The 24,888-nt window shown below is 33.0% G+C and overlaps 2 protein-coding genes across 2 annotated transcripts in view; both read right to left on the reverse strand.

Annotated features, from left to right (window-relative positions):
• Window positions 1-4,023: 4,023 nt before the first annotated feature.
• Window positions 4,024-22,607, reverse strand: LOC139497770 (uncharacterized). Its single transcript, XM_071286005.1, has 5 exons — window positions 22,495-22,607; window positions 18,190-18,294; window positions 13,917-14,017; window positions 6,353-13,131; window positions 4,024-6,139 (listed from the first exon to the last, which is right to left on the reverse strand). Exons 4-5 carry the CDS (start codon window positions 12,091-12,093, stop codon window positions 4,024-4,026), a joined length of 7,857 nt encoding a protein of 2,618 aa, XP_071142106.1. The 5' UTR covers window positions 12,094-13,131; window positions 13,917-14,017; window positions 18,190-18,294; window positions 22,495-22,607.
• LOC139497771 (uncharacterized) overlaps window positions 12,154-24,888 on the reverse strand; it is a 293,518-nt gene continuing 280,783 nt past the window's right edge. The window contains exons 16-19 of the mRNA XM_071286006.1: window positions 18,190-18,294; window positions 15,131-15,235; window positions 14,946-14,965; window positions 12,154-13,131 (exon numbers count right to left, since the gene is read on the reverse strand). Of these exons, the coding sequence (XP_071142107.1) occupies window positions 12,154-13,131; window positions 14,946-14,965; window positions 15,131-15,235; window positions 18,190-18,294 (1,208 nt within the window). The remainder of the gene's footprint in view (window positions 13,132-14,945; window positions 14,966-15,130; window positions 15,236-18,189; window positions 18,295-24,888) is intronic.

A 24,888-nucleotide genomic window follows, 5' to 3' on the forward strand; every position in this document is an offset into this window, starting at 1 on the left:
ACGAGCAATTTGGAAAAATAAATTTGTCGGTTTCTTATACGGTTGCGAAGCCTTAGAGATAACAAGAAAAACAGTGTTCGGGGAGATAACTCTAACAAGGTAAAGTTTTTTGTTACGTGGTGTCAGTTTCAGAAGCGTATTAACTGTTCGATATCATATACCAAATATCTAAGCGACATCTTTCGAAACAAAAAAACAGTGAAGGAAAAAAAAGTTGGCGGAAGAAAAAAAAAAATAATAATAATTAAAAACCAATTGTTCAAAGAACAATTGAAGGTCTTTCAACTAATAAAGATCTATTTTGATATGAAAATATTAAAATTTAGTTAAAATTGTCAGTTCCTATGGCTTAATGATGTATAAATATGAATTTAAAGCAAAGGTCAAAATCTAGAACGTCCAATTAACCTTTGACCTTGACCTCAATTTCAAGGTCATAGACTAAACATCTCGAATCAAAAGACACTAGTTCCTTAATATGTATGGTTCATGAGTAATATCACTTTACGCATAATTCTAAATATAAGAAAGGTAAAAACTCCCATGTATTGTCTACGCACCCTTCCAATCAAAATTTATCAGTTACGACATGTCGCAACTAACAATTTAGTAAAAATAATTTGTCGAAATCTTATAAAGTTAATGAAGTAAGTGAAAATAAGCCAAAATCAAAATTTAAAATTTGACCTTGACCTTTGACCTTGACCTAATTTTCATTTTTTTTGGACCAAGGATCTTAAATCAAAAGACCCTAGGTCTCTATCATTTATGGTTTACCAGTTAGAAATGCAAATCACTTATATCATATATAAAAGGGGGATATCTCTCATATGGAGTCTCCGGATAGCTTCGGTCCAAATAAAACAGAACATCCTGAGGATATAACGAGCAATTTGGAAAAATAAATTTGTCGGTTTCTTATACGGTTGCGAAGCCTTAGAGATAACAAGAAAAACAGTGTTCGGGGAGATAACTCTTACAAGGTAAAGTTTTTTGTTACGCGGTGTCAGTTTCAGAAGCGTTTTAACTGTTCGATATTATATACCATATATCTTAGCGACATCTTGCGAAACAAAAAAACAGTGAAGGAAAAAAAAGTTGGCGGAAGAAAAAAAAAAATAATAATAATAATAATAATAATAATAATAATAATAATCAGAACAAATACAATAGGTCTTTCAACTGAAAGGTTGAAAGACCTAATAATAATAATAATTAAAAACCAATTGTTCAAAGAACAATTGAAGGTCTTTCAACTAAAGATCTATTTTGATATGAAAATATTAAAATTTAGTTAAAAATGTCAGTTCCTATGGCTCAATGATGTATAAATATGAATTTAAAGCAAAGGTCAAAATCTAGAACGTCCAATTAACCTTTGAGCTTGACCTCAATTTCAAGGTCATAGACTAAACATCTCGAATCAAAAGACACTAGTTCCTTAATATGTATGGTTCATGAGTAATATCACTTTACGCATAATTCTAAATATAAGAGAGGCAAAAACTCCCATGTATTGTCTACGCACCCTTCCAATCAAAATTTATCAGTTACGACATGTCGCAACTAACAATTTAGTAAAAATAATTTGTCGAAATCTGATAAAGTTAATGAAGTAAGTGAAAATAAGCCAAAATCAAAATTTAAAATTTGACCTTGACCTTTGACCTTGACCTAATTTTCATTTTTTTGGACCAAGGATCTTAAATCAAAAGACCCTAGGTCTCTATCACTTATGGTTTACCAGTTAGAAATGCAAATCACTTATATCATATATAAAAGGGGGGATATCTCTCATATGGAGTCTCCGGATAGCTTCGGTCCAAATAAAACAGAACATCCTGAGGATATAACGAGCAATTTGGAAAAATAAATTTGTCGGTTTCTTATACGGTTGCGAAGCCTTAGAGATAACAAGAAAAACAGTGTTCGGGGAGATAACTCTTACAAGGTAAAGTTTTTTGTTACGCGGTGTCAGTTTCAGAAGCGTATTAACTGTTCGATATCATATACCATATATCTTAGCGACATCTTGCGAAACAAAAAAACAGTGAAGGAAAAAAAAGTTGGCGGAAGAAAAAAAATAATAATAATAATAATAATAATAATAATAATAATAATAATCAGAACAAATACAATAGGTCTTTCAACTGAAAGGTTGAAAGACCTAATAATAATAATAATAATAATAATAATAATAATAATCAGAACAAATACAATAGGTCTTTCACCTGAAAGGTTGAAAGACCTAATAATCAGAACAAACCCTATAGGTCTTTCAACCGAAAGGTTGAAAGACCTAATAATAATAATCAGAACAAATACAATAGGTCTTTCAACTGAAAGGTTGAAAGACCTAATAATAATTAAAAACCAATTGTTAAGAGAACCATTGATGGTCTTTCCACCAGTTAAGACCTTTTTTATATGAAAATATTAAAATTTGGCCTCTACTATATATAGTTCATGAGTTGTATTACCTTACAACTAATATTGGATATAAAAGGGGGGCATCAAATGTCTACGTACTCTTTCGACTAAAATCTACGTGTTACCACATGTCGCAACTAACAATTTAGTAAAAATAATTTGTCGATAAGTTATACGGCTTTTGAAAATGAGTGAAAATCAGCCAAAATCAAAAATTTATAATATGACCTTGACCTTTGACCTTGACCTTATTTTCATTTTTTTGGACCAAGGACCTCAAATCAAAAGACCCTAGGTCTCTATCACTTATGGTTTACCAGTTAGAAATGCAAATTCTTATATCAAACATAAAAGGGGGGATAACTGTCATATGGAATCTATATACGGCTTCGGTCAAAATAAAACAGAACCTCCTGAGGATATAACGAGCAATTTGGAAAAATAAATTTGTCGGTTTCTTATACGGTTGCGAAGCCTTAGAGATAACAAGAAAAACAGTGTTCGGGGAGATAACTCTTATTTGGGAAAGTATTCGGTTAAAACGAGTTGGTTTCAAAAGCGTATAAACTGTTCGATATCATATTCCAAAAATCTAAGCGACATCTTGCGAAACAAAAAAACAGCAAAGGAAAAAAATTAGGCGGAAGAAAAAAAAAAATAATTAAAAACCAATTGTTCAGAGAACAATTGAAGGTCTTTCCACCTTATCGCTCAAGTTATCTTTTCTATAAATAGCAAAAATATCCTGAAATGCATAAATTGGGAAATACAAAATAATCACATTGTTATATTGACCTGAAAAGTATGAAAAGTATGAAAAGTATGACTTACCAGTACTCAAAGCCTTGGATATAAACTATGTCTTATAGAAACATCTTCCTTCTTTGCTGATAAGTCATTATCAACTATTTCACCTCATGGCAGTTGTAATTTTATATATGAAACAATGCACAAGAGCTAAAACAATTGAGTTTTATACTGTTCTCACTGAGGACATTTTCTAGAGAACGATGATTTTCATTCTGGAAAATATATATCTTTATGATCAATTATTACATTTAGACAGAGAAAAAAATATAACATAGAATTGTTTTATAAATATTAAATATGTGTATTACTTTAAGAAATTATCTTTTCTAATCTTTCATTTGGATTAATTGATTAAATAATTGTTTGTTTATCATACAGTGGCAAATATTTCAAACTCATTCAGAATGACGAAAGAAACACTTTAGCAACTACAATGGTCATACAGTTTAACCTGCCTAATCGAGACCTGAGTATTCCAACATCCTGCTTTAACCGACACATTTTAGTGGTCCCAAAATATACCTATCCTTGCAGAAAAAACCCGAGTATTTCGACATTTTTTCTGATCCCCCATTGTGTCGGATAACAATGGGTATGGTGTGTTGCCAGAGCCCTGTTTGTTATCAGCACTAAATCATGTTTTAGTGCTGATATCCGCCTCCTACGACGGGGACGAAGGGTTGGACTTTAGGAGGCATATTTTTTTTTTATTTATACAATGCTTTAACTGTTCATATTTATAATTTATGGCTCTGTCGGTTCTACATATTTATCTTACCTATTTCAGTCATATGGAATTACTATTTTCAGTGCCTCATGATAGCTGTAATATGTTGGAATAATAGCAATCTGTGTATCAAGACATCCTTTTACATACACATGATCAATAAGAGTCCCTCCTTCTGTTGTTGGACTATCTACAAGCTGTCTGAAACCTTTTGATGACATGAAATTAAATACTGTACAACCACCTTTCAAAATATCTTGATTAAAATCACCAATTACAACAATTTTTTCTGATAAGTCTACTAACTTACATATTAATATCTCCAAATTCTCCAAAAATTTTCCTAGATTATACTTCTGGGTTCTGTATACAGTAGCAACTAAAATATTTTTACTTGATATCTTGAAAACTATACATTCTAAGTTTGAGGCCAAGTTGCATATTTCAGTTTCTGTAGAAAGCTTGTAAAAAACACATACACCACCATGCTGCATTTCCTTTAAAGAAGAATAATAAGAATTATCATCTTCGAAAGCTAGAGATCTGGGCAAATGAAAACCATCATATCCCATCATTTCAAAGCAAATGAGTTCTTGATTAGTCCAGGTTTCAGTTAGACAAATATAATCAGCCCTTCTAAAGTCTGGATTATGTTTCAAATCTTCTGCATGAGTCTGTAAACCTTGAATATTGTGATACATTATTTGAAAAGATTGTGTAGGTTCCTCTGCTACATCATCAATTTCAAGCAAAAATCTAGTCATTTCTGAAACACCCTTTACAATATCAGGATCACAGAAGATTTTCTTGTCTATTTTTTCAGTGTCTATGCTTTTAATGTGTAGACCAGATTTTGAGGTAACTCTGCTAAGAGCAACATATGCTTGACCATATGTGAAACATTTGTTCAAATCAACAACACATTCTTCAACTGTTAATCCTTGAACTTTGTGAATTGTGCAAGCCCAGGCTAACTTTAATGGAAACTGTTTTCGTACACAATTGCTAAAAGGAATGTCTTCACTTGAGGGTTTCAATCCAACACAGCGTTTTCCACTTATGATTTTTTGTACCTTTGCATTTCTTCCTACTCTTTCATTGTCAAAGTGAATGAATATGGTACTTGGGAGGGAGTTAGGCAAGACGTCTTTGATAGATATAACAGTTCCCATTACACCATTTACTAAACCATCTGCGGTGTCCTCATTCTTGATAAGCATTACTCTTGCTCCCTCGGCCAAAAGGATAGATATTGGAAGACATACATCTGACTTTGTGCAATGGACTCTTTTCAAAGTCAATTTTCCTGACGTTTTGTCTTTTTGGAAGTCTTGTGCTTCAATTAGTTTTGATTCTGTACATAGCTTCATTATCATCTCCTTGTTAAAGTTATCAACCTCTGCATTTGTGGAATATATGTGCAAGGCTTCATCGGGGCCATCTCCAAAGCAGTGTGTTAGCGTTCTTTTATCAAACAATGTCAAACTTTCATTTTTCTGCTTAACACGCAATCTATTTAGTAGTTCTGCAAACAAACCATCCTCACGTTGACGCATTATTTCATCCAACTGAGCAATTTCAAACAAACCATTCCATAGTTGATTTGAGGGATTAGAGGGATCATCTACATACAATTTGTCTACCCTTTTTGTTTTGACAGGTGGTAACTGATAAAAATCGCCAACAGCAATAACTGAAACACCTCCAAATAAACATTTGTCTGGTCTTTTTTTCACTTGTCTAAGTCGCTCATGTACGAAAAACAACAATTTCTTATTGACCATAGAAATTTCATCAATAATCAAGATTTGCAAATTTTCTAACTTTGTTCTGAGTGAATTAATTTTGTCTTCACTGAGAGTTGCATGATCAGGTGACAGTGTTTTGAAAATTCCAAGAGCACTATGAATTGTCAATCCATGGATATTAAAAGCAGCTGTTCCAGTTGGAGCTGTTAATAGAACTGTGAGATCATCTGGATTCTCTGAAGTTTGTGCTAATATTCGAGTTGCTTCATATTGTATACACTTGATCAAGTGACTTTTACCCGTTCCAGCTCCTCCAGTGATAAATAAATGTAAAGGCTCTGGTGTTTTTCCATTTGATTTCTGAATGCACCAATCTCTTACTTTATAGAGAATTCTTCTTTGTTTCACATTCAGACTTCTTAGCCTTGGAATAATTTCATTTTTTGTGAGAGAAACAGACAGCAAATTGGTTCCAACAGATGATGAGCTCTTTTCATTATTCAAATCTGGTATTGATAAATCCTCCTCAATCACACTTGTTACTTTGCCTTCATCTATACATTCTCTTCTATTTACTTCTGCTTCTGGGCATAACTCACACCAAGCATCTTCATTCGGACCTTTTTCATTTAATTACTTTTCTGCTTCCTCTAAATCATGACCATCTTTTACAAAATCTGACATGTTTTCGACAACAATTTCTCTTACAGAACTTAACTCATTATCTCCTTCAAATTTTACTGTACCACAGGTGAAGAAATTCTCATATGTTTGAAATTGTGGTGGTTTCAACTGTTCATCATATCTGTATGGTAAATAAAGTTGCAATATGCTTTGATAGTATTTTTCTGGTGAATTTTCTGATGAGAAGCGTGGATATTTTATAACTGCTGGGGAAGTTCTTGTGCGCTTTCTAATGTATCCAAGTGAGCCATCAAGTTTGAAGGTTGTTTCTTTATTAATTTTTTGAGGTAATTGTGATTCTAGTATAACACTGTATTCAGAACAGAATCTTGCCAGACATATTTTGATAAAGATGTCAATGTGTGGTCTACCTTTATATCTATCAACAACATTGTTCATCCAAGTGCTATTCTCATCTTCATCTTCATTTTCACTGTCACTATTACTCCTTTTTCTTTTTGCAGACTTACAACTTTGTTGTTTCTCCAGATCTTTCAGAGGTTTGCTCATTCGACATGGATTTTCACCAACGGGTATAAATTCTACTTTTCTTGAACATTCTCTTAATCTCAATCCTGTTACTCTGAAAACAGCTTCCTGTGCACTTATCTCCCTATGGTGTAAGTATGAAGTTCCAATTTTTTTCAAAGTCTGTTGAGCATTTAAATTTCCTTCTTCAGCTTCATTTTTGGTCTGCAGCAGTAGTAATCCTAGCTCTCGCTCAGCTTTACTTATGTAGCTTATAATATATACAACACAGGAAAATGCATCCAAAATATATTGTATGTCCATGTTTGCATCCCAAGCCCTCAAAAGATGTGGGTTATACTGATTGGTGTATATTTCATTTGGCTGACGTTTAAGAACTACTGTATTTCGATTGGTGATGAAACAGTAACATTTTTCAAAGCTTTCTTGAGTTAGTCCTGCTTTCTTGAAAATTTCAGATACATCTAAGTTTTTATCTTCATTCTCTTTTATTACTTTCCATAAGTTTGACAACATTTCCTTTGCAAATTCTTCCTCTTCCTCTGAATCCTTATCTGGATCACTTGGTTCTGAGATAAATGTTCTATTTGAGGGAGGTCTAGGGAAATTAAAACGACATACTGTTCCTTTTTTCTTACAAGATTTTGAATGCTTTTTGCTATGTTGGTGTACTGCCATAACAATGTCATGCAACTCTTTGTCTTCCTTTTCATCTGGTATCTCACATGAAATGTACTTGTCAATAAAAGTGATAATTTCATCATTTTCAACTTCACCAAATTTTGGAGCATTCTCTACCCAAAACAAACAATGTGTGTGGGGAGAACCTCTTTGTTGAAATTCAACTCGGTAAAAATAGTCGATTATTTTCCCTATTGGTTGAGCTTCTGACATGATAACATTCTTCAGAAATTTATGGAATCTATTATCAAACATTCTTGCTGCTGTAACTGGATTGCTACAGAGAACTTTACATTTTTCATCCCATGTCATATTTTCAGTATTTCGCATGTCACCCTGTTGTTTTAAAATTGTGTCTACAATTTCTGTCCATCTAAAGTCTGCAGAAGAAAAAGAACAGAAGAATGTTGGGACTCCTAACTGTCTTATCATTGCAAATATATCTTTTTGTGAACTTTGCCAATAGGGAGGAGTTCCTCGAATAGGTTTTAAATATTTTATAGCTTCATCTTTTTTAAATAATTCTTTTAATGTTTCCTTGTTGCATAGCATTTCTCTAGTTACTTTCTTTCCTTCTTTTGAAATAGGACATTGCTTTCTAAGAGATATCTGTACATTTGAAATCACGCTAGTGAGCTCTGTTAAATATTGACTGAAAAATATATAGGAAGTATCTCTGGCAAATCTATTTTCGACACTCATCAATCTAAGATTAAAGTACCTTCCAATAGTCAGTTTTTCATCACGGTTTTCATCAAAAGTATTTTTGCCTGAAGGAAAGTGTACAGGAAAGGTTTTAGCTTCAATTCCTGGTTCTTGAAGAACACTTAGAGGACTATTATTTTCTGCTGGAGCTATATTAAATACTTGGTCAAAGCATAAATCTAAAGCCTCTTGTCCGATATCAGCAGGTTGTAAACAAGTGTCTAACTGAACACCACGTAAACTATCATCAATGTAGCTAACTGGTTCACTTTCTATTTCTCTTTCATTGCCTGTTGTAGAAGACTTTCTCATTTCTTCTTCCTGTATTTCGTTTTCCACTACCAGCTCATTATCATCAGATTCCTCATTTACTACTTGATTATCGTCTAATTCAGGAATTGGATTAATCCATTCATTATTGATAGTCACATCTTTATACCAAATGTTTTGATCCTTTAAATACAAAAGTGCTTGCTCTAAATGGTTTGGTCTTACAAATTGATATTTGTCATATCCTTTGTAGTTAAGCTTTCTCTTTAACTTTACTTTTAGTAATAGACTTTCATCTTCAGATCGGGGTAATATAGATGTCACTTTTTTCAAATCAGATGGCACACAAACGACAGGTCCATGAACTCCTTTTTGTCCTCCTTTTGGTAAAGCCATAATTTTCATGAATGGAATGTTCTGTGCTATAAGTTGCTGCTCTATTGAATTGAGCCGTTTTAACTCTACTGGAACATCTTCTAGTAATAGGCTATTCGAAAAGGAGTCAGCAGGTATTTTACCTTTCAACATTTTACGATGGCAAGTATAACAGATCCATAGACTTGTTCTACATGTTCCTTCAAAAGCACAATTTGTCTTACAATCATCTGTGCATTTGTGTTCATATTTATTTGTTGTAACTGAATCAAATATAGAATTATCATCAGAATCTTTCTTGCAGATCTGAACCTGTTTTTCAAAAAACAGTCTCAAACAACAAGCACAAACACATTCTGGACCTTTTTTAACTTCATCTTTAAATTTTCTTATTACCTCAGATATTTGCTTGTTTTCTTCCTGAAGACTTTCACGACGTACTGATGTTTGTTGTTTAATTTTAATTCTGTGTGCATCATCATTTGCATACTTCTGTTTACTTGCTTGTTTCACATGTTCCTTATGATTTACATCTACCTTATACTTTTGTATACTAGCTTGCTTCACATGTTCCTTATGATTTACATCTGCTTCATACTTGTGTATACTAGCTTGTTTCACATGTTCCTTATGATTTACATCTGCTTCATACTTGTGTATACTAGCTTGCTTCACATGTTCCTTATGATTTACATCTGCTTCATACTTGTGTATACTAGCTTGCTTCACATGTTCCTTATGATTTACATCTGCTTCATACTTGTGTATACTAGCTTGCTTCATATGTTCCTTATGATTTACATCTGCTTCATACTTGTGTATACTAGCTTGCTTCAGCTTTTCCCTGTACTCATTGTCATCTTTATATTTCTCAATTCCTGATTGTATTAGGGCTTTTCTGTAATCCTCATCTTCTTGATACTTATGAATTCCATAGTCTATTAAGGTATCTCTATAATTTTCGTCTTCTTGATATTTCTGAATACCTGCATGTATCATATTATCTCTGTATATTTCATTCTCTTCATATTTCTTAATGCCTGAATAGATTTTTTTTGAACGTATTTCTTCATATTCCCAATATTTTCTTTTTCCTGTATCAATCTTTCTAGCTCTAAATTCACCATCTGTCATGTACTTGATCCTTTCTTTCTCATTTTTTGAAAAGACTTTTGATTCAGTTTTGCCGACTTTTATTTTGTTATCTGAATCGGTCATCTGGTTTTCATCAATTTTCATTTTCTTTGTTGGCACCTCAGATTTAGAATTCTGATACTTTTTCCAATGTTCTTGTCTAGATTGTGATCCATTTAGTGAAATGGACTCTTGTGTAACAGCTGTGACTACTTCATAATGATTTATATCTCCATTATGTTGAAGATAAATTGCTTGATCATTAACATTATTGTTGCTACATATTTGAGATGAAGAATATTTAATCCATGAATTGTTAAAAAAAGTATAAATGTCTGTTTTAAGAAGGTCGGCACAAGCTAGTATTTCCAGTTCAGTTCCCCATGTATTATTTTCTACCATTTTCAGTGTTTGTATATGCTCTTCTACAGTTTTAAATCTTGGCTGTAAAAAAGACCTGAATATTTCTGCATTTCTCATCAAATGATCAACTATTGCCCTTCTTACTTTTCCAAAATATTCTTGTCTACTGGATAGTGAATATGAAATGGCTCGAAATAAACAATTTCCATCACCTGTGATTGTCTTGCAAGCAATTGGTGGTCCTATTTTATAAGAATTTGAAGAATTCTGTTTGGATATATACTTGCTTGGTATATTTATGATTTTACAAAGCTTCCTCTTTAAAAGTGTATGCAGGGGTATAAAATCATAAAAGATTTCAGCTGAAGACAATATTTCAATATCAGATTCATCATCCATAATAACCTCATTAATGTGTACTTCATTAATTTTATCAATGCCAATACTTTTATTAATGTTCAATTCGATTATTTCTGGTGATATGTTGTCGTTCAGAGTAATATTTTCTTGAGTTTTAGGAAGCTCATGACTATCTTTGTTTCCAGTTTGTAGAATTTCAGATAGTTTAAGTTCACTAGTGTTTATTTGTGTATGACTTTCTGAAAGTTCAGAGTTAGTTTTGATTATAGGTTGTTGTCCAAAATTAGAAATACTGACTCCTGTTACCTCAAACCATTGATCTTGACTTGCACCAGCAATCATGTTGCAACAATACTGGTATAGATGATCCAGACTGTTTAACTTTAAAAGTAAACTTTTACCATCACTGTCCTTTAAGCCAAGCTCATTTCGTGCATGAGAATCAAACAAAAGTAATTCTTGATTATGTTTCAAGGCTAAAAAAGTAGTGTCATATGCACATATAAAGCAAGCATCATAGTCTATAAGGGACTCTTGTAAAGCTTGGTCTAAAGGTAAAGAATTTCCAAATGCACTAAAATCTGTAGTTCCAGAAGTATCTACAACAGCTGTAATTGATTCTTTTCTTGATATTTCCAATAACTTTCCTGACATGTCTATCATACCTGGTAGGTCTGATACAAGTAAATGAGTATTATTACCATGAATATTTCTATATATTTCATTTCCATCAATCAAAACATTGTCTAAATACATAGGATCCCAATCACCTAGATCTTTAATTTTACTATGGGCAAGAGCTGATAAACAGTTTGCAACACATTGCTTCCCACTATCAATTCCAAATCTGGTATCTCCTTGGTGAAAACTACCTTGAACTACCCAATTATCAAAAACTGATCTAACCTCTATACTATCTTCAGATATGTTTCTTCTATTTCTATGACTATACAACTTTAGCTTATCATTCTCTTGTTTACATTCTGAAAAATCATTACAATCAAGCTGAATATTTTCAGTTTCAATAGCCATGCTTTCAGTCTTATCCAAGAATTCATGACTATTCATGTGTTCCTTATTAAAATTTGTATCCAATTGGATTGCATCATTCAAATTTGAAAGATTGTGTTTGATTTTAGAACTTTGTTTTGATATCATTGACTTCATCGATTCAACATCCAGATCTGTTTTCATTGATTCATTATCCATGTTTGTTTTCATTGATACATAATCCATATTTGTTTTAATCCATTCATAATCCATACTTGTATTAACTGAATCATAATCCAGATTTGTTTTCATCGATTCATTATGCATCTTTGTTTTAGTTGATTTAATATCTAGGTTTGAAATAAATGATTCAGAACCCACATTTGATTACATTGATTTATTTAATTGGATTGATTTGATTGATTGTTTTAATTCAGATTTGACTGATTGTTGTGATTCAGATTTGACTGATTGTTGTGATTCAGATTTGATTGATAGATTTAATTTGGTAGATTCTTTAGATACTATTGTTTCAGTACTATTGATTGATTCATTATTATATGGACAATTTAGTGAGTCGACACTCTGATCATTGTTGGTAGGACAGTTTAGAGAGTTGATGCTCTGGTCATTGTTGGTAGGACAGTTTAGAGAGTTGAAGCTCTGATCTTGTTTAATAGGACAGTTTATAGAGTTGACGCTCTGATCTAGTTTTATAGGACAGTTTATAGAGTTGACGCTCTGATCTTGTTTCATAAGACAGTTTATAGAGTTGATGCTCTCATCTTGTTTTATAGGACAGTTTATAGAGTTGACACTCTGATCTAGCAGTATAGGACAGTTTATAGAGTTGACACTCTGATCTAGCTGTATAGGACAGTTTATAGAGTTGACGCTCTGATCTTGCTGTATAGGACAGTTTATAGAGTTGACGCTCTGATCTAGTGGTTTAGGACAGTTTATAGAGTTGATGCTCTGATCTAGCTGTATAGGACAGTTTATAGAGTTGACGCTCTGATCTAGCAATATAGGACAGTTTATAGAGGTGACGCTCTGATCTAGCAGTATAGGACAGTTTATAGAGGTGACGCTCTGATCTAGCAGTATAGGACAGTTTATAGAGTTGACGCTCTGCTCTAGCTGCATAGGACAGTTTAAAGAGTTGATGCTCTGATCATTGTTTGTAGGACAGTTTAGAGAGTTGACGCTCTGATTAGTAGGGCAGTTTAAAGAGGTGGCGCTCTGATTATCCACGGAGATGAGGTTTTTGTTATTGGCCTGCTTTATTCTTCTCTCTCTCATTCGATCTCTCTGCTCTTTCTTTTTACTTAAATCACTTTTCTTTCTTCCTCTACGTGGCATTTTCTACAAAATAAGAATAAAATTATATAAAACCCTGTTATGAAATCTAAAAGCAACATTTAACATTGTGTAAAGAGGATTAAAAGACAAGAAAAGTCCTGGAATATATATATTCTATTATCTAACAAGAATGTGTCCATAGTACAGTACACTCACACTTTTATTTTCAAAGTTGGGATAAAAACTCTAATTTGGCATTAACATTAGAAAGATCATATCATAGGGAAATGTGTACTAAGTTTAAATTTAAAGTTGATTGGACTTCAACCTCATCATAAACTACCTTGATCAAAAACTTAAACCTGAAGCAGGACATACGGAGGAACGAACAAATGGACAGATGAACAAATGGAGGGACGTACAGTCCAGAAAAAAATATGACCCTTTACTATCACAGGAAGGGCATAAAAAGTGTTTGCGATCTTATAATATTCAAATACTTCAAACCAAACAACTCTGATAATCAACTTATGCAATATATAATTCTGTTATTCATTTGATATTTTTCTATACTTGAATTATTGGATGGGTTATTCTACAATGACAAAGGAGTAGAGGCAATAAGGCCCTTATTCGGCCCAAATATTAGTGCAATTTGAAAAGCTACCATTAATATTCTTAACTTTTTCCCCACTACAATAAATGCATTTCCAAACAGTTCTCATAAACTAAATGTTCTTGGGCAAAAAGATGGCCTTAATGCCTCTACTCCTTTTTAATCTTTTACAAGATTTTTTTGTTTGTTATATATATGTGATTTAATAACAGAAAAAGCTGTATTAACTTACCACAACTATTTACCACTTCTTAATAAAATTAACAAGCTTTAACAGTCAGCTTCAAATGTAATCTATACCCTCACTTCAACAAGTCAGAACTAAAGAAATACCTGTTAAAAGAAATGTTATCAGTACATGTACTTGACTGTTTCATGTTTGTCTTTTTTATATTTTCATAATTTTCAAAATATAGCTTCAGAAAAAAAAATTGACATGTATTAACAGTTCCTATTGTCGTCAAATCAGTGAACATGAATTTGACAGTTGTATTGTAAATGCGCCTTTAAAAAAGTATTTCTGAGTAGCTGCCCTTTGGGTTATATGGCAGAGTAGAATGAATCTGAATTAAACATATATATTCTGGGTTTGTTTTGGTTTTTTTTTAAATTATAAGATGAAGAAGAGGCTCTCAAGAGCCTGAATCACTCACCTTGATTTTTGGCATTTATCTTTCGTTTTAGAGTTTTAAGTGTCACATTTCATTGTAGTTTGTTATTAAATAAAATTGTGTAAAACTGTTCTTGAAGGGCAATAACTCTTTAAGGGGTCAATTGACAATTTTGGTCATATTTATTAGTAGATCTTACTTTGCTGATCATATTTGTTGTTTACAGCTTATCTTTATCATTAATACATGTACTATTCAAGATAATAACCATAAACTGCAATATTTCCTTAAAATTACCAATTTAGTGGCAGCTACCCAACAATGGGTTATTAGATCCATCTGAAAACTTCAGGGCTGATAGAACTTTACCTTAAGAATACTTTTAACCCTTGTCAGATTTGCTCTAACTGCTTTGGTTTTTCAGATATAAGCCAAAAAACTGCATTTTACCCATATGCTCTACTTTTAGCCATGGCGGCCATGTTTTTTGACGAAACAGAAAATAAAACATAAACTTTATTTTAGATACCCTAAGGATCATTCAGCTTAAGTTTGGTTTGAATTGGTTCAGTAGTTTCAGAGAAGATGTTTGAAATAGTTTACACCAGACGGACGAGAACGACGAACGCCAAGTGATGGCTACAGCTCACAGTTCCTTCAGAACAGTGAGCTAAAAACAATTACATAATTTTCACACAAATCAATTACATTTTTTTTTTCAAAATTTGTGTATTTCATTGAAGATCTAGACAATTGTGTTCTGTTACTTTACAATTCAAGGTAACGCCACCTTAAGTGCTGTACTTTCTGAATACGGTATATTATATAAGCTTACCACAATGTTTACTATAAGTTCCAAAATCAAAGAAACCAGCTTTTTTGGTCAGCTTAATTAAATCAAAAACCTCTGTTACTCCAACTAGTAAGAACTGAAGTAGGCCTGTAAATAAACATGTTATTGGTAAATGTAACTTTAATTTAATACTACATGTATTCATGAGATGTACTTATATAACAACATGAACAATGTCTACTGTTGTACATAACTTTATAATTGCTTGAGAAAAACAAATACCTAGTACATGTGTATGAAGTTATCATTACAATAAATTGACTTTATTTTTCACAAGACTTGCATGAATTGACATGATTGAGAGCATTCTGAGAGTATTGCCTGGTAATATGTAGTGACACTAGTCCCCTACCAGTAAAAGTAATGGAACAAAGTGCTTAATCTTAATCAATATTTTGTGATATTATTAATTTTGTATATTTTAACTAACTTAATTTGTTCTGGGTTAGTGACACGACTATATTTTTGATAGAAAACGGGGGAAAGCAAAACTGACATTGCACGGTTATTTTTAGAAGGTCTTAAAACTGATATACTTTGTGATGTCATCTAACATGCCTTATGAATTTCATGAAATGGTTAAAAGTGTTTAACTAGTATGTTGTTATAGTAAAAGGGACTAGTACCGAAAAATGTACATGATACCTTTAAAATTCAACAAAATTAAATGATAAAAAATAGAATATAAGTATACTGACAATTTTGATACAAGTCTGATAGGAAATTAATAAAATAAGTATAGATACATGTATGATAGCACCATAGTTATTACAAGTCAACTATGGCAATTCAACAGTTTAGAAAATATGTCTTGAACATAGATTGCATGACGTTGAATAACATTAATTTTATCTATTTTATCTCAGCTGAATGACGACTGAGTGCGGGAGTTTCTCCCTACATTAAAGACCCATTGGTGGCCTTCGGCTGTTGTCTGCTCTATGGTCATGTTGTTGTCTCTTTGACACATTCCCCATTTCCTTTCCCAATTTTATCAGTGTCTCTTTATTATGGGATGTATAAGTACCCAGCCACGTCCACTTGTCTTTTTTGGATTTTATCTATCTGATGGGTTAAGCCTTTTACAACTGATTTTTATAGTTCTTTCTTATGTTGTACTGTTACACGACTGTCCCAGGTTAGGGGGAGGGTTGGGATCCTGGTAATATGTTAACCCTGCCACATTCTGTATGTGTGTGCCTTTCCGAAGTCAGGAGCCTGTAATTCAGTGGTTGTCGTTTGTTTATGTATTACATATTTGTTTTTCATTAATTTTTTGTACATAAATAAGGTCGTTAGTTTTCTAGGTTGAATTGTTTTACATTGTCATTTTGGGGCGGGACCTTTTATAGCTGACTATGCAGGATGGGCATTGTTGAAGGCTGAACTGTGACCTATAGTTGTTAATTTCTGTGTCATTTGGTCTCTTGTGGAGAGTTGTCTCATTGGCAATCATACCACATCTTCTTTTTTTGCTTCACATCACGGTGCGGAGCTATTAGTTTCAGTCGAAATACACGCCATCTTGAATAAATTACTTATCATGTATAGATTCTGATTGGTTGCATAATAACGAGGCTGAGATCAATACAGCAACAGTTATTGGCTTAAATGAGATAAAGAATTACAGACTTTTCTCGTTCAGGATAAGACATCAAATGCCAGAAAATTAACAATGATTAACTATGTGCATTTCAGTTCTGATCAACTGTCTTTAATTCATGTTCCTTTTATTATGCATACCTTTCACAGATAAATTCAATATTGAAATATCAATTATTAATATGTGTTTAATTGCTTTGTTACTCTGCAATTTGCATGTTTTGCTTTGCTAAACAATGTTCCTATACAATGTTTACAAAAATGCATTGTCTGTATTTTATAACTTCTGACACCTCAAGAACCGTGTCTAAATCTATAATTGTTTTTAATTTTCAACAAGAAATTAAAATTTTTTAAAGGCATGGGTGTTTAACGCACACTCTTAAAGTACATCCATTTTATATCAATCAATATCTAAAAATACTACATTTCCAATACTAATTTAACAACCACATGCACACATATAACCTTAAATTAGTGTAAACCAAAGCAGTACATAGCTTTTTTAGAAAGCTAATACATGTACTTGTATATGTAAAAGTTTCATAGTCAACCATGGTCAATGAACCATGATGAGGGGGTTGGGCTTTATAGTCTCCATGGAAATAAGATGTGCTTATGCTTATTCATTGTACAACTGAATATTAATAAACATTGGCCTACCACTAATGGTTTTCCTTGAAATGACCTAATCACAAACTAATAATACATGTAAACTTTAGCAAAATTTTCAAAGTCAATAGACCATGACTAAGGAGGCAGAGCCATATAATCTCCATTGAAATGAGATATATATGCCAATGAGGCCCCTCATGGGGGGGGGGGGGGGTCCTAGTAATCACATAATCACCATTTTTTTGCCAATATAATCACATAATCATTAAATATTTGCTTATCTTTAGTAATCAAATAATCATAAACTAAAAATACAGTCCTAGGTAATCAAATAATCATGAAATATTTGGCTTAATAATCAAATAATCATTAAAAAAACGGCCAAGTAATCACATAATCAAAAACCCCATGAGGGCCCTCGCCAATGGTACATGTAATACAACAGCATACCAAATATCATTGACCTACATGTATAGCTACCACTAGTCGTCAGTGGCGGATCCAGAAATTTTCATAAGTGGGGGCCCACTGACTGACCTAAGAGGGGGCCCGCTCCAGTCATGCTTCAGTGATTCCCTATATAAGCAACCATTTTTTTTTTCCAGCCCCCCCCCCCCCCCCCCCCTAAATTCGCCTCTGGTCATTCCCCAAAAACTGACCTAATCACAAACTAATACATATGTACATGTAAACTAAGCAAATTTTCAAAGTCAATAGACAATGACTGAGGATGAGGGGGCATGGCCAAATAATCTCCATGGAAATGAGATATGCCAATGCTTAAGTGCTGTACTTTCTGAATACGGTATATTATATAAGCTTACCACAATGTTTACTATAAGTTCCAAAATCAAAGAAACCAGCTTTTTTGGTCAGCTTAATTAAATCAAAAACCTCTGTTACTCCAACTAGTAAGAACTGAAGTAGGCCTGTAAATAAAAATGTTATTGGTAAATGTAACTTTAATTTAATACTACATGTATTCATGAGATGTACTTATATAACAACATGAACAATGTCTACTGTTGTACATAACTTTATCATTGCTTGAGAAAAACAAATACCTAGTACATGTGTATGAAGTTATCATTACAATAAATTGACTTTATTTTTCACAAGACTTGCATGAATTGACATGATTGAGAGCATTCTGAGAGTATTGCCTGGTAATATGTAGTGACACTAGTCCCCTACCAGTAAAAGTAATGGAACAAAGTGCTTAATCTTAATCAATATTTTGTGATATTATTAATTTTGTATATTTTAACTAACTTAATTTGTTCTGGGTTAGTGACACGACTATATTTTTGATAGAAAACGGGGGAAAGCAAAACTGACATTGCACGGTTATTTTTAGAAGGTCTTAAAACTGATATACTTTGTGATGTCATCTAACATGCCTTATGAATTTCATGAAATGGTTAAAAGTGTTTAACTAGTATGTTGTTATAGTAAAAGGGACTAGTACCGAAAAATGTACATGATACCTTTAAAATTCAACAAAATTAAATGATAAAAAATAGAATATAAGTGTACCGACAATTTTGATACAAGTCTGATAGGAAATTAATAAAATAAGTATAGATACATGTATGATAGCACCATAGTTATTACAAGTCAACTATGGCAATTCAACAGTTTAGAAAATATGTCTTGAACATAGATTGCATGACGTTGAATAACATTAATTTTATCTATTTTATCTCAGCTGAATGACGACTGAGTGCGGGAGTTTCTCCCTACATTAAAGACCCATTGGTGGCCTTCGGCTGTTGTCTGCTCTATGGTCATGTTGTTGTCGCTTTGACACATTCCCCATTTCCTTTCCCAATTTTACCAGTGTCTCTTTATTATGGGATGTATAAGTACCCAGCCACGTCCACTTGTCTTTTTTGGATTTTATCTATCTGATGGGTTAAGCCTTTTACAACTGATTTTTATAGTTCTTTCTTATGTTGTACTGTTACACGACTGTCCCAGGTTAGGGGGAGGGTTGGGATCCTGGTAATATGTTAACCCTGCCACATTCTGTATGTGTGTGCCTTTCCGAAGTCAGGAGCCTGTAATTCAGTGGTTGTCGTTTGTTTATGTATTACATATTTGTTTTTCATTAATTTTTTGTACATAAATAAGGTCGTTAGTTTTCTAGGTTGAATTGTTTTACATTGTCATTTTGGGGCGGGACCTTTTATAGCTGACTATGCAGGATGGGCATTGTTGAAGGCTGAACTGTGACCTATAGTTGTTAATTTCTGTGTCATTTGGTCTCTTGTGGAGAGTTGTCTCATTGGCAATCATACCACATCTTCTTTTTTTGCTTCACATCACGGTGCGGAGCTATTAGTTTCAGTCGAAATACACGCCATCTTGAATAAATTACTTATCATGTATAGATTCTGATTGGTTGCATAATAACGAGGCTGAGATCAATACAGCAACAGCTATTGGCTTAAATAAGATAAAGAATTACAGACTTTTCTCGTTCAGGATAAGACATCAAATGCCAGAAAATTAACAATGATTAACTATGTGCATTTCAGTTCTGATCAACTGTCTTTAATTCATGTTCCTTTTATTATGCATACCTTTCACAGATAAATTCAATATTGAAATATCAATTATTAATATGTGTTTAATTGCTTTGTTACTCTGCAATTTGCATGTTTTGCTTTGCTAAACAATGTTCCTATACAATGTTTACAAAAAATGCATTGTCTGTATTTTATAACTTCTGACACCTCAAGAACCGTGTCTAAATCTATAATTGTTTTTAATTTTCAACAAGAAATTAAATTTTTTTAAAGGCATGGGTGTTTAACGCACACTCTTAAAGTACATCCATTTTATATCAATCAATATCTAAAAATACTACATTTTCAATACTAATTTAACAACCACATGCACACATATAACCTTAAATTAGTGTAAACCAAAGCAGTACATAGCTTTTTCAGAAAGCTAATACATGTACTTGTATATGTAAAAGTTTCATAGTCAACCATGGTCAATGAACCATGATGAGGGGGTTGGGCTTTATAGTCTCCATGGAAATAAGATGTGCTTATGCTTATTCATTGTACAACTGAATATTAATAAACATTGGCCTACCACTAATGGTTTTCCTTGAAATGACCTGATCACAAACTAATAATACATGTAAACTTTAGCAAAATTTTCAAAGTCAATAGACCATGACTAAGGAGGCAGAGCCATATAATCTCCATTGAAATGAGATATATATGCCAATGAGGCCCCTCATGGGGGGGGGGGGGTCCTAGTAATCACATAATCACCATTTTTTTGCCAATATAATCACATAATCATTAAATATTTGCTTATCTTTAGTAATCAAATAATCATAAACTAAAAATACAGTCCTAGGTAATCAAATAATCATGAAATATTTGGCTTAATAATCAAATAATCATTAAAAAAACGGCCAAGTAATCACATAATCAAAAACCCCATGAGGGCCCTCGCCAATGGTACATGTAATACAACAGCATACCAAATATCATTGACCTACATGTATAGCTACCACTAGTCGTCAGTGGCGGATCCAGAAATTTTCATAAGTGGGGGCCCACTGACTGACCTAAGAGGGGGCCCGCTCCAGTCATGCTTCAGTGATTCCCTATATAAGCAACCATTTTTTTTTCCGCCCCCCCCCCCTAAATTCACCTCTGGTCATTCCCCAAAAACTGACCTAATCACAAACTAATACATATGTACATGTAAACTAAGCAAATTTTCAAAGTCAATAGACAATGACTGAGGATGAGGGGGCATGGCCAAATAATCTCCATGGAAATGAGATATGCCAATGCTTATACAGCATACTAAATATCATTGACCTGCCACTTGTGGTTAACCATAAACTATACATTATCACAAACTAATTATTAGCCTTACAAGTCATTCAAGTGGCATTTCAGTTAATTGCATAGAAAATAATCGCCTCCTTGATATGCTTAGTTCAAACTGATGAGCATGTGCAGAGTTGGTATGTGACATTACAGGTCATTTAAAAAAATATATACAGTATACGGTTGAGGAATTTCATACGTGAATCATTTTATATTATTATTATTTTCAAAAAAGTGCATTAACCTCTATTAACTTATTTTAAAGCAATTATTATATTTTCACAATTTCAACACTCCTTTCCAGCAAATAACCTGTATAGCCCTCCCTTACTTACAGTTACCTATTTACTGCCTCGCACATACACATGTATATAAAAAAATAACCAGGTTCAAGAAACAGTATTACATCACTGTGCAAGTGGTAAATACTGCATTTCAAAGGCAGTTCAATACACATGTATTGATAAAAATGATAACAGACTGCGTTACAATGTATGTGTAGTTGAACAACTTACTTTAATCAAAGCGTAACAATGTACATTGTAATTTGTACATGTTCCAGACCATATGAGTACGTGTAGACATGTACAGTTCAAATACTCATACGGTCTGGAACATACAAACATGTACAGGTCATAGAAACAAATCTATTTTTAGAACAATTTGTTCTAATTTTGTATCACAGGTAAAGCATTGTAAATGTACATAATTTTGATTCCCGTACGACTGAGGCAGGGTGACCATCTTATTATATTTCAATTTCCCAAATCTTTTGTGCAGTATAAATTATTTTTTCAACATATGTTGAAGAGGGAAAATACAAGTAGTTCATTTATTATTATACTAACACTTATTTGTGGCAATACAAATATTCGGCGAATGTTTCAACAAACATTAACCCAGTGTATCCCAAACTTTGTCTGGCTGACACGATGTCAGACAAGAAATTCTTTCGGAGAGACAGAACTTTCAAGATTTTTTAGTTGAACATGTAGTAAAAATGTTTTTTCTTTTTTCGGTCAGGCTAACTTTATAACGGTTTGGCTAAGACTGTGTACTTATTCTGTTCAAATAATAAAAAATATACAACTAGAATACAATATTTTCTTAAAGAAGAAAATTAAAATCAGGGTGAACAGTCTCTGGGACGAACGTGAATCAGGACGAACGGACCCGGATTCATATTTCTCCATTTGTTATGATAAGTTTACCCTAAAAAGATGTTAAATTTTTAATATCAATAGGAAAAGATGATATGAATACCTTTTAAACAATGAGTGACGATACTCTCAGTCTTTTTTCAAATGTGCTTATCGCGTATAATAAGATTATCTTTTCAAAACAGCTCGAAATCTTCTATGCCACAAAGCCTGCACAGGAAATCAAATCAAATTTTTAACGTGTAAACCAAAGTCGGAGAGAATTCCGCATTTTTTGTAGCTCATACCTGGGACTATATATAAATACTAATAAGTAATATTATATATATAGTATAATAGTCCCAGGATATACGAATATATTTTATTGCTTAATGAAAACATAAAACATTACTATAACAATTTTTAAAATAGCAGGTATGTTAAATATGTAGCCGGAGGGGTTTTTACAATGTGTATTTTCGGTACCGTATTTTGGCAGTGTCAACTTTAACATATTTTACCCCAGCCCGTGTGAAGAGTAGATATCGGAATCCTAGCCGAGTCTCTGATCCTTAATATATGGCTTTTCAAAACTTAACACTAGCAAGTTTACATAGTTTATTAGTAAATTACATAATTCAACAAATATCAACAATTTGTACAGATAAAAACATGAAACATGAACTATGAAAAGCAAGTTAAAATTCACATAAAAGTGACATAGCTTAATCTGTCATTTTAACCTTTGTCTAGATAAGATGCATTATGTAATTTAAGACACAATAGCGACATTGTGTCTAGATGCAGTGAAATGCATAACACCTTTCGTGTAGACAAAGCCTTTCGTGTAGACAATGCCTTTCGTGTAGACAGCACCTTTCGTGTACACAGTGCATTGGCGGTTCCGGGGGGGGGGGGGGGGGGTGTCCGGAGGTTGGAACCCCCCTTTTTTTGGCCGATCAATGCATTGAAATGGGGACATATAAAATCTATCATGTACTAACAGTAACAGGAATGAAAACAAACATAATTGTGTGATCATGTTTGTACAACTGTACAGGGTTCAAATCAGGTGATAATAGTTTTGACTGACTCAGACTTACATGTACAGACCTATGGCATCTATAAAAGGTAAATTATAATATCAGTGGCGGTGACCTGAAATAATTTCTGAAATATCTGGTCAAATAATTTAGCCTCACAGTGGGTCTCATTTCGGTCTAAGCGTGACACGGGATAGCGAATTTTTTGTAAGCGTGACACGTGAAAGTCAAATTATTGTGCCGTAAAAACAGGAAATCAAGTCGAACGTACATGGGAAATAACAAAACAATAAGAATTGCTTAAATACATAGTGTACATGGCGTAAGTGGGATACAGGAATCTGACAAAATAGGGGATTTGGGATCAGAACTCCCAATGAGATCCCCCTGACAGGCTCACACTAGTCACAGGCACTTTTTTTCAATACACTGATAGGTCGACCTCCCAAATTAAAAATAAGTGCTTGTGTTTAACATGTTTAACCCGGCCGCATTTTTGCGTCTGTCCCAAGTCAGGAGCCTCTGGCCTTTGTTAGTCTTGTATTATTTTAACTTTTAGTTTCTTGTGTACAATTTGAAGTTTAGTATGGCGTTCATTATCACTGAACTAGTATATTTTTGTTTAGGGGCCAGCTGAAGGACGACTCCGGGTACGGGAATTTCTCGTTTCATTGAAGACCTGTTGGTGACCTTCTGTTGTTGTCTGCTCTATGGTCGGGTTGTTGTCTCTTCGGCACATTCCCTATTTCCATACTCAATTTTATTGTGTTTATCCTTCTTGAGTGAAGTCATGTATACAACTGTACAAATTATTTTGTCAAATTTGAAATTATGGCAAATGATGTGTACATGTATGTTTACCTGTTGTCAGTGTCACTGTTGAACGACAAATGACGATACTCTCAGTCTCTTTTTTTTCAAATACGTGGTATATACCAGAAAAGTCTATTCAAAACACCTCGAAGTCTACCATCCAACACTTTTCAATAATAAATATCAATAACGAAAGAATATCAAAATCGTACAACATGCACCGGAAATGGTAGGAAGTTAGTTCGTACCTTTGTCTGGGTATCAGGTCCGTTCGTACCTCTTCTATTTCGTACCTTATATTGAATGTTCTTTAGTTTTTTGTCTATCTTTAATCATGCCATAATTTCTGTTCCAGCTGAACAAATATTGTAAAGCTATATGGGTGTGGATGTAGGTTAACATTATAAAGAAAAGGTTATCATCAAACAAAGAGTAGAGAATGATGACATGATAAAATATATATGGTTAATGAGTAACATCACTTTACGCATAATTCTAAATATAAGAGGGGCGAAAACACCCATTTATTGTCAACGCACCCTTTCAACCAAAATTTATAAGTTACGACATGTCGCAACTAACAATTTAGTAAAAATAATTTGTCAATATCTTATAAGGTTAATGAAAATAAGTGAAAATAAGCCAAAATCAAAATTTAGAAT

Source organism: Mytilus edulis, chromosome 12 (assembly GCF_963676685.1).
Source record: "Mytilus edulis chromosome 12, xbMytEdul2.2, whole genome shotgun sequence".
In the NCBI taxonomy this organism is placed as follows: Eukaryota; Metazoa; Mollusca; class Bivalvia; order Mytilida; family Mytilidae; genus Mytilus; species Mytilus edulis.